The sequence below is a fragment of the Physcomitrium patens genome, chromosome 16, assembly GCF_059467195.1.
Source record: "Physcomitrium patens ecotype Gransden chromosome 16, ASM5946719v1, whole genome shotgun sequence".
Taxonomy (NCBI): Eukaryota; Viridiplantae; Streptophyta; class Bryopsida; order Funariales; family Funariaceae; genus Physcomitrium; species Physcomitrium patens.
Genome location: NC_143425.1, coordinates 7494559 through 7505512, shown reverse-complemented (window position 1 = coordinate 7505512; position 10954 = coordinate 7494559). Strand labels below are relative to the sequence as shown.

Below are 10954 nucleotides of genomic sequence, written 5' to 3'. Positions count from 1 at the left end.
TTTAAATAATAGTTTGTATTCTACCTTCTCAAACTTACATCTATTGCATGGTAATTAAACAAATTGTTTCTTAATGAGTAAATAAATTATCAAATAAATCAATTGATAGCAGGCGAAGTAAACACTAACTTAAGAAAATCAACATTATGTTTCTAAACCTGATGGAGCTGGAGGTAGATGTTCAAACAGTATACGTATTCTCATAGTTCATCAAGTGCATATTACCTACAGTAGAGGGAGTGAAATCGATTGGCAATCCCCAATCTGACACATTAGACCCCTTCCACTGCACAAATACCTCCTGCATCCAGATATCCTTAACATACTCCATAAACAAACCTGACATTCGATGAGTCACCAGACCTTGACATCCAGGTCGGTAGTCGTGATAACCTCCTGTAAAATTTGTCGACCTTGCAAGCGTCATTTTGACGTTCCTGAAATGTAATCCCTTCAAAAAACTTTCTTCCAATCCTGATAGAAAAATGCCATTCTCTGAGGTGGTCGTGATATTCATATAGTGCACGTTGTTGACAGAGCCCAACACAGTGTCTGGCGTCCGAGGGCATGCAGATACGTAAATAGGCTCTGCGAGACCCCACCATGAAGGGTGATAGTAACGTGTGCTCATCTGGATGTTGGCATAAGTGACATTGTTGATATTGCCTATTCAGAAGCAACACAAACATTTAGATATACAAAAGCACTATGACATCAAGTTAAATCCGTGAAAGCTTTGCAAATAAGTGGCCTTTGAGTAGGAAATGTAGTACCTGAGTCTCGGAGTTGAATCCCTAGCCCTCTGTGTGAATCCACTATCACAAGCTGCTCGAAGTGTAGATTACCAAGATTGAAATTGGTCATACTACCCAACTTCACGGCACATGATTTGGTTCGGATCCAGCAATTAGTCACTGTCAAATTGTAAAGAGGACCAAGCTCTGATTTAGAGCATATGGCATCATCACCAGTGTCGATATGGCAATCCTTGATCACTGTGTTATTAGAAGAGTCGATGTCAATGCCATCCGTATTCGGGGAATTGAAATCGCCATGCATGGACACATCGTGTATCGAAATAATGTTTGATTTCACAATATGCAAGCTGCAATTGAGTTCCAACAGACGTAGAATCTAATGAGCGAGATGGTACTTTAGAATTACTTAGTGCTAATTCTAGTTTTGTACCAAAGATTGTGCTACATTCAGATAGTCCAGAAAATGAAGTATTGTGAAGATCGTTTAAGATTAGGTCAATAAGGTATACCACCAATATGCTGGTTCGCGGAGAAATACATTCCAAATGTGCACATTCTTGCAGTTAATAAAGCCCACTAAGCGCGGCCGGCACTCGTCCCCGACACAATCACCCGTCACATTCCAGCTCACCATGATATTCTTCTCCTCCTTGAATTCCACAACAAACTTCAACCCCTGCCCTGTTACGATGCCACCGCCTGTGAGCTCTACATTCTCGGCATCTTCGGCCAGAATGGTGTACCATCTTGTCCAGTGAGCGAGAAAATCTTCCTGCCGTGCGCTGCCCACAATTGTTGCCCCTTTGTCCACCCATAACGTGATGTTACTCTTCAAGTAGAGTGTGCCCGTCAGGTTCTCCCCCGGAGAAACGTACACTACTCCCCCACCCTGGTTGGCGCAATAATCAATACTAGACTGTATGGCGCTGGTATCATAAACCTCGCCATTTCCCGTGGCGCCGAAGTCCGACACTCTGCACACAAACCGGCCATCCTCGAATTCCGCCTTCAAAGCCTGGAAGCTGGGCCGAATTTCGAAAGGGAGTGATGCCGCCAGGGAGAAACTATTCTTCATCAGAATTCCAACAAAAAGTGTAATCAAAAGTCGGAACACAAGCTTGCACGATTTCCTTCCATCAAGACTCCCCATCCTGCTCACAACTGATGACAGACCCAATTTCAAGCCCATCTCAAAAACACAATCTTACACCCAAAACATACATCGAAATCCAAACCCTTGCAACGCTTGATTCATTCCGTCTTCGACTTCATCAAACCTTCCAACCACACAAATCACACCATTCGCTAGTATCCGCAGCATCTAAGAAACCACACTGATGAATTCTCCAAGGAAATGGAGGTGAGGTATTATCCATGGAGACGGCAACCATGAGCATTGTCGAGGGTATTGCAAGGCATCGGGCAGTAAAACCCACGAGAAACCATGCCAATTGTCTGAAAATAAATCTTTCACAAGAATAATTCTGCAAGCTACGACGCAACTGACGATGAGTGGATCCAAAAAAATCAGCGATCGGGTCGAGAAAGTGGTAATCAGTTCAACATTTCATGCTTAAAAAATGGCAATCATGACGAGTTCAGGATCACGAAGATTGAGCTTAGCAGCTGCACCTGCGGCTGCTGAAGTCGAGGAAGCTCTGGCTTAATGGATGGATGATGAGGATGTAAACATTTAGGATGGATGATCGTTAACCAACTCCGAAGCTCCCACACCCTCATTCTAAGTTTCTTAGAATTTTAAAACAATTGAGCTGCAGGATAACTCTTTGTTCTGGTTCATGAAGAAAGATTTCAGTCCAAGAAACGAATACCTGAAGTAAAAACGAGTGGGTCGCAAGATGATGATACATTAAAACTAAACTAAACTAAAAAGAGTTTACTTTGGAAATTAATTATCCATTGATTATCTTACTTCTTTTTTATGATAATTGATGAAACTAAATCATAGTGTATTTATCTATTTTATAGGTATATACATGTGTATATATATGTAGCTTTTGTATAGCTTATGTTAGATATAGGTACTATAAAACACATTAGATCTATTCTGTACTTTGTTTTTTCTGTTTAAAATCTACTATAAGATTTAGAAAAAAAATTGGTTGATTGTGGTTGATTTTTTTTTAATAAAGTTATGGTAAATACTTTAGTTCTAATTTAATGGCAAGAAGAAAAATTATTAAAATTATTTTTCAATAATACTTTAGAAATTCTAAGATACTTACTAAACTTAAAGTATCAACAAAGAATTTTTGTAGTAACTAAATTTATTATTTTTTAATTTCAATACTACAATAACATATATGTAAGAAAGTATCTAAGTTTAACATATTTCTTAGAAGTTTAATTTTTAGAAATTTTCTTTGTAAATATGTGTATAGAATTATATGTATATATATATATATATATATATATATACACACACACACACACACATATATATATATATATACACACACACACATATATATATATATATATATATATATTGTAAATATGTGTATAGAATTATGGGAATGGGTGTTTTTATTTACAGCAATGAATGTGATTATCATATTAAAAAAAAAAAAAAAAAATCTTTTATTGTAATTATAAAATTTATTTCCATACAAACATTTTTCCATTTTACAAATTTTCCATTTCCATCCCTTCTCTTGATTATATATATTCACACACATACACCCGTTGCAGATTGTGCTTTATCAAGGTCTTCCAAGTTTAGCTCCCATCACTGCTACATCACATCCCTCAGTGCATCAGCTTTGTGGAGATCAAGGCCTTCTGGTGAATCAATTGGGTTCCACATCAAACTGTAAGCGATTTTGTGCACTGGCAGCAACTAAGCTATGATCCAAAGCAGGGGCTAAATCTGAAAGCTGAGCCTGTCCTTACGAAGCATGAAGCAAAAACTGAGGTTTAAAGCATCCATCGTCCAGCACAGACAACTTGCACAACATGACATTAACTGCAGCAGGAGCAGCAGCAGCAACTAGTATTATCACCTGCTCAAATCTCATTGCAGCATACACGGTCACAGCTCAACGGCTGTCCCCAAACATTGCATGGAAAGCTCCAAGAGCGTGGACGTTTCTACTACCAAATTCTCTTTTGGATTGAGCGCCTCTACTGTCACTGTACAACAATCGATGATGTCACATAGTTTAGGCTCAAACCCACAAGAAGAAGTGTTAACCGTCTCTTCATTGTTTGTATAATGGTTCTGTTGGCAATACTAGTGGTCTTCTAATTATCCTTCGCAGCTCCTGCATTTGCCTTTAACTCGAACAATTCGCTTGAACAAAAAACTTGAAGCCCCTCATTGAAGAAGAGGGGTGACGAATGAAAAGCTATTTTTTTTTACCAAACAGGAAGATGAAGAAATAAATTTTTGAGTGTTCGATTTAATAACTGCAATACAATGTGCCTGCTTTCCAAATAGAATTATAAAAGTGTACGAGGAACAGATTAGTATGAGTTAGTTTAGGTTGTGTTTGAGAATAATCTCTACTGAAGTACTACCCGGCCGTTTCACGCATAGTCTACACAGTAGCAGCAAAAGCATGGATCTATTCTTGGTGGGAATACTGTAATGTGCTGAAAAATCTCGCGTGCAATGTACATGCGAGTGCCAACTAAGAGGACATTGTGCCTGGATTCGAGGACCTGCACAGCTTGTATTGTTGAGTTTTGGTGGTAGTAGTTTACTTCTACGGATCCAGTATTCCTCATCTGACTCATCTCCAGTTATCAATTGGGTTTCTCCAAGATTGGAACAATAAGCTTGTGCTCACAAGCTTATTTAGTTTTTTACTCAAGGTTCCCCGAAGCCTTTTGTGAATTTTCTTTCTGCAACCATAATGAATCCAAGCTGCTTAGGAGCAAATCAATCTGAAAAGCATCTATTCTGTGCTCCTTTCTTGGAATGCGCGGACATTAAGACGGAAAGTTGATGCAATATTAAGGGTGATTGTTTGAGGAAACCGGCGGTTCAAGTCTTCAATACTTGAATATTTGCTGTCACAGATCTTCTGGATGGATATGTCATATTGTGACGATTCCGGAAAATCTTAATGAGAATGAAAGGAGAGTTCTTCACGCAACATATTTGTTACATATGTGGATACAGTTGATCAGAGGAAATTCTTAGCGAAGTACAAGAATTGTACTGGACTTGTTGGGTGTGCTGCTGCGTAACAAATTTTTACATCAATATTCGAAACAGAAAAGCAACTGAACGGTTGTGAAATAAGGCGAAGACACTGGATATTTGCAATATGGATTAGAGATTTCCACCAAACGGCGCATCTCGGATCGCAACTTAAAACTTGGCAGTCAGGATGATCAATCCTTCTAAATTTATTAGATTATGAATTCGTAGTGAATCTCTCTTGGCCAGCTCAGGTTGTATTCGATGACATATGAACTACCAGTGAAACAGAATCAGACACAGACCGGGGTGATTAACATAGAAAGTGTCCTCTTTTTTAGAATGATACTTCTTCGGGGCCTCTGCAAACTTCTCAGCTTTCTCCATATACGCCGTCACATCTGTGCTTTATTGCTCACAAACATCTACTTCCACTTCCAATCAACTCCAGCGCAATACTTCATAGGGCCCTTCTCAATACAACGTAAATACTGCGCAACCTGTACCCTTCTACAGGCTATACCCGTGACAATAAGCTGGAAGTCTGGAAGAAGCTTTCTATGTTGCATGGATACATTTCACCTCCTAGTCAATCGCATCTTGGAGTGATTAGGGGGTTGTGTAGTGTCAGCGTCGAAGGGTGGACCAGAGACATGTGGAAGTTGAAAAAGCTGTGAATTGCGAGAATGATCAAGAGTGTAGATTGAAATTTTTCGAGTTTGTGGAAATGTCCGAGAGTTTTTTTCACAGCGCGGTTCAGTGAGACGATGGCGCTCTCGACTGCAGGTTCTACCGCAATTGATCGACATGCTTCTGTATCAAGTTTGATGTTGTCCGAGAACTGATTCAATTTAGTAAAAGCCTGAGTATTAGAGGCTTCGATTCCGTTAGCGATTACCATTAAGCGAAGATTATCTAGGACTGCAGTAGTCTTACAGTGGTCGAGGCCGCGCCAGTTTGAGTGTAACGAAAGCTGAATCTTCAAGACCTTGATTAGACGTCGAATCGACAGTTAATTCTCATTGCCCCTCCATTTGTTGACCTGGTTGTTGCTTTTCATGTCATGGACTGAAAAGCTTGTCAAACGACCATTCGTGCGTCAAAAGAGCAGTATAATTTGGACATGAAATAGACATGATACTGGTTTGCATGGTGAGGCGTTGCAGATCATGGAATCCTTAGTTTACTCTCGAATCCGTAGGTAACCGCAAGTGCTTGGATTTCACTGTGAGGAAGCTTTTTTGAGCAGGTTACTTCATTTCGATGCAACATCGCACGGTACGTAGTTAAGCATATCGTAGCGTTAAGGACCCAAATCGCATCAGGCCGCAATGGATTTCATTTGCTTTGTTAAAACCATTTCTTAGGCCGATGATTGAGATCGATGTAAGGCCGCAACTCTATATCTTCTGAGCCAATCTCAGTTTAAATTCTGAACAGACGATCCACAATTTCTCGTTTGAATCATCCTGGTTTACTCAATAGACTGCAACGAAGTTCTTTTCAATGACCTCAAACCAAACAAGTGATGTTTCGGTAACGTCGAGGGGGGTGTTGGCAGGAGATGATCCCTTACACCATGCTCTATTGCTCCTAATCATTCAGGTCATAATTATAATATGTCTAACTCGGTTTCTGGCGCTCCTGCTGCGCCCCCTCAAGCAACCTCGTGTTGTAGCTGGTAAGCCCTCTCAGTGTACTTACCATCTTGTTGGATTGATGCTCCACAAACCTGCATTCAATGTATTATTGTGGAGGTGTCGCGACCTCTCTACTTCTAGCAGAAGGATGTTGTAAAGCGAATTTTAAACCATTCATGGGATTAAATGAAATGGATGTATCTTGTGTGTTAGCGAGTGTGAAATAGAGAGATGGCCCAAAGTCACTGTGAAAGTCTTGGCCAAAATCCATAATGAGTTGTCTGTGTCTCCTCTTGCAGAAATTCTGGGAGGAATAATATTAGGGCCGACTGGCTTCGGAAGCATCCCAGGCATCACAGACACCATATTCCCTGAAAGCTCTTTGACTGTGCTGGATACTGCCGCAAATGTGGGCCTCATCTTCTTTCTCTTCCTTGTGGGATTGGAATTGAACATCAAAACAATTGTCAAGTATGGAAGAGATCCTATCCCCATCTGGACCCAATTACTTCAGTTCAAAATTGTCAATACTGTGTGGGCATGTGATGATTACCCACATAAAAGAGGCCAGAATTTGATGAATTGTGATGTGAAGTAAAGGAACTTCGTGATTGATGTAGGAGTATCAAATAATAACGTGGCTTTGTTTTCTGCAGATCGGGAGTAATTTCACTATGGATGGCAGCAGCAGGCATAATCTTTCCGTTTGGCCTTGGGTCAATAGTTGCCTGCCTCATAAGCAAACTCCTCCCACAGATGGATTCGCATCACAGTTTCGGAGTCTTCACCATGTTTCTTGGCGTGGCACTGTCCATTACGGCTTTTCCCGTTCTCGCTCGTATCCTCGCAGAGCGCAAACTTCTCAACACTGAGGTACGACTATTTCAAGCCATACTTCTTTTGACCTTGTGACCTTATTTGGATGCAATCAACATTTATATCTGTGGTCTAGATTATGAAGCTATCGATTGTAATACATATTACTAGTCAGAAGTTAACGGTCGTGAAACTGGCAATCAGATTCTAGAATTTTGTAACCTTCGAATATTTGCAGATTGGCCAAATGGCGATGTCTGCAGCAGCAATAAATGACATCGTGGCTTGGATCCTTCTGGCTCTGGCATTGGCCCTCACAAACTCAGGATCGACTCCAGTAGTCGCAATATGGGTGCTTCTTCTGGGTGTAGCCTTTTCTGCCTTCATGTTTGTTGTTGTTTCACCCGTCATGTACGCTCTGGCCAACTATAGGGAGCTGCCACCGGAACCTGTGGTCGCAATGACTCTTGTGATTGTTCTTGGATCAGCGTTTTTCTCCGACTTGATTGGCATTCATGTCATTTTTGGAGCCTTTATCTGTGGCCTCATTGTTCCCAAGGATGGCTCATTCGCAGGCACTTTAACCTGCTTAAACCCCTACATTTTGCGGACAGAATTTTAGGAAGTTGTGTACTCACTAGTGTCTTGTGCAAGTTTTCCATCATCTCTTTACAGACTAATATTACTGCAAACCTTCGAAAAAATCAGAGTAGATTCATTTTCTCCATGAATAAACATGACTTAATTACGACACAACAACAACGATATGCGATTTTTTTTACTGTGTGCAGCGACGATGATAGAGAAGGTTGAAGACTATGTGAGTGTCCTCTTCTTGCCACTGTACTTCGCAATATCTGGACTAAAGACACACCTTTCCGAAGTCAATAATGGAACTGCAGGTGTAAATTCTTGCAGAAAGACCATCATTTGCATTGTATGAGTTGACCATCCATATTTGGCGATGAAAACTTGAAGAGATTGTCTGATTGATATTTATGCACGTGAAATCACCACAACGTTCACCTGGTTAGGTGTGCTTAATGTTATCTACGATTCAGTGACGGTCTGCCTAATGTCTCATTTTCATTACGCAGTGTTGATTCTCTTCATGGTGATAGCAACGGCATGCATCGGTAAAGTGATGGGGACGTTAATTGTGGCCAAGATTTGGGGTGTGGAGAACAGCAAGGCTTTGGCCCTTGGATTTCTCATGAACACCAAAGGTCTTGTTGAACTGATAGTCCTCAACATTGGACTCTCTAAACGGGTGTGATCTTGATGACCCCACTTGGACTACACTAATTGTCATGTTTTAAAGCTTTTAGTTCACCTCAGCTATGAACGGTGTCAACCACGCTATCAGATAAGCAAAAACTATTGGAACTGACGTTCTGTGTTCCACGACATCTGCAGGTCATTAATCAAGAATTGTTCGCGATTATGGTAGTTATGGCCCTGGTGACTACTTTCATCACAACTCCTGTGGTTATGTGGCTTTACACACCAGCACGTGATATACCACCTTACAAAAGGCGGAGCATCGGTTCTGATGACGATAAGGATGAACTGCGTATGCTCCTCTGTCCTGTCGGAGAGTGGAACATACCTGGCATGGTGAACATAATTGAAATTACAAGAGGAAAACATCACAAGTCTCTGCGAGCGTATGTGCTTCACCTGATAGAATGTTCGGAAAGATTGTCCTCCATCAGAATGTCCACCTTTTCAAGGCGAAATAGCAGAGACAACTTCATGAATGAGGTGACACTTCAATCTAAGTTAAACCTTCCTTAGAAACTGGCAGTAATTTGTGATGGAAAACCCTATGGATAATGGGCAGATATTCAGATCACGAAGTAAACTAAACTGTGATGATCAATGGTGCAAAGTATAGCATCATGCTCTACACAAGAAAGAAACTCGTGCATTCAACCTTAGGCTTGTCGCAATTACAAATTTATACGTTCTGCAGGAACATGGGAACACCGAAGTGGAGATGGTTGAAGTTGCATTTCAATCTTATGGAAAGCTTGGCAGAGTGCAAGTCAAGACTGCAGTCGCCGTCAGTGCTTTCCGCAACATGCACGTAGATGTTTGTAACATTGCATGCTCTAATCGGGTCAATTTTCTGCTACTGCCGCTTCACATGCGTCGAAGTCACGATGGAAATTTTGGGACTATGTTTCCAGAGCTCAAGAAATTGAACATGAAAATATTGCGGGACGCTCCTTGTTCGGTGGGGCTGCTGGTTGATAATGGGTTGGGTGGACCAACAGCCACTCCACCCACCAATTATTCTCAGCACATATATGTGCTTTTCTTCGGGGGCCCCGATGATCGAGAAGCTCTGATGCTGGCACGCCGCATGTTGCAGCATGGTGGAATCAAACTCACAGTCATCCAAATTGTGATTCAAGGTCTTGTGCACCATCACTTGGGACGCATCCGAAGAATCTCAAGCCGTATGTTGAGGTCTCATTTGCCTAAAAAACCTCCTGCCTGGAGAAGATGGGAGGCTTGGAATTGGTTGGTTTGTGAAGTTGTGAACTTTTTCAAAGCACCGTGGGTGAAGCCCAAGAAGTGTGTGAAGCCCAACCAGAACAGTGAAGCTGAGAAAACTTGCCTCACAACGGATTCGACCGGGGATACAAACGTCGCAGACGCAATTATGAGAAATTCGAATGGAGAAATTCACGTCGTCATGAAAGACATCTTGTCGGAAAGCGAGAGAATTAAGGACATGCAAGCCCTAGCTCCCATTCTGGCAACTGCAACCAAAGCTAACCAAGAAGAGGTAGGCGATACTGGAGATCGCAACGGTGAATCCTTACAAAGTAACCGAAGCTTGCACACAACCAACCCAGGTCTTCAGTCAGAAATTGCTTGCAGGAACCTGACGTTAAGGGTTATCGAGACGCAGAAGCTGGAGGAATCAATACTTAGCGTAGTGAACTCCGCAGAATCGAATGGGTTAATAATCACTGGGATGCATTTGCATGAAAATAGTCCAGTTCTGCAGTCATATGCCTTTCCTATGATTGAGGACCATGGTCTGGGACTTGTCGGGAATTTTTTGGTGTCCAACAAGCACCCTCACATGGAAGCATCTCTGCTAGTTGTCAAACACTATGGTCCTTCCCAAGACACGGTGTTGACATCGTCTATCCCTGCCGACTCAAGCGCAAACTTGCTCTCTGTTGCAAATGTTGAGGTGGGTTCTTCCACTTTCACTGGTCCAAGTGATATTAATGACTCCGGGTCTAGTCAAAATAAACTCGGTTAGTTTAGCGAAGGCTTATACTTAAGCTCAACGGAAATCGGTGTACTTAGGGTTCTACACAATCTAGTGAGCCTCTATCTCTTCGCCACAACTGTACTTTTTCACAACATTAATAATCTTGTACAGTACATCTTCTGGAGATATTCAGAGATACTAAGCTGCAAGACATTCAATGACTTGAAGTTCTAATTCTTCCTTGCTCCATGACAAAAGCATGACTACCCATTGTGCGAATTCATTTTGAATATAATTTGGAGTCTACCAAGTTACTCAAATATCTAAATAGACT

The 10954-nt window shown here is 41.3% G+C and overlaps 2 protein-coding genes across 2 annotated transcripts; one reads left to right on the top strand and one right to left on the bottom strand.

Annotated features, from left to right (window-relative positions):
- Positions 1-2365, bottom strand: LOC112293129 (putative polygalacturonase). Its single transcript, XM_024542249.3, has 3 exons — positions 1268-2365; positions 774-1105; positions 1-666 (listed from the first exon to the last, which is right to left on the bottom strand). The coding sequence occupies exons 1-3, from the start codon at positions 1945-1947 to the stop codon at positions 182-184; spliced, it is 1497 nt and encodes a 498-aa protein (XP_024398017.1). The 5' UTR covers positions 1948-2365; the 3' UTR covers positions 1-181.
- A 3328-nt stretch (positions 2366-5693) lies between these two features.
- On the top strand, positions 5694-10841 carry LOC112293002 (cation/H(+) antiporter 19). Its single transcript, XM_090243558.1, has 10 exons — positions 5694-5755; positions 6176-6204; positions 6488-6607; positions 6866-7037; positions 7223-7439; positions 7621-7957; positions 8174-8284; positions 8480-8652; positions 8799-9146; positions 9358-10841. Exons 1-10 carry the CDS (start codon positions 5694-5696, stop codon positions 10666-10668), a joined length of 2880 nt encoding a protein of 959 aa, XP_090099684.1. The 3' UTR covers positions 10669-10841.
- The last annotated feature ends 113 nt before the right edge of the window (positions 10842-10954 follow it).

Excerpts from the sequence above, each read along its gene's own strand:
- LOC112293129 (XM_024542249.3), bottom strand. The coding sequence starts at position 1,947 with ATGGGCTTGAAATTGGGTCTGTCATCAGTTGTGAGCAGGATGGGGAGT. Across the intron at positions 1,106-1,267 it reads CGCGAACCAGCATATTGGTG|CTTGCATATTGTGAAATCAA; the intron begins GTATACCTTATT and ends ACTCAATTGCAG. Across the intron at positions 667-773 it reads GATTCAACTCCGAGACTCAG|GCAATATCAACAATGTCACT; the intron begins GTACTACATTTC and ends GCTTCTGAATAG.
- LOC112293002 (XM_090243558.1), top strand. The coding sequence starts at position 5,694 with ATGGCGCTCTCGACTGCAGGTTCTACCGCAATTGATCGACATGCTTCT. Across the intron at positions 6,608-6,865 it reads GCAACCTCGTGTTGTAGCTG|AAATTCTGGGAGGAATAATA; the intron begins GTAAGCCCTCTC and ends CTCCTCTTGCAG. Across the intron at positions 7,038-7,222 it reads AACATCAAAACAATTGTCAA|ATCGGGAGTAATTTCACTAT; the intron begins GTATGGAAGAGA and ends TGTTTTCTGCAG.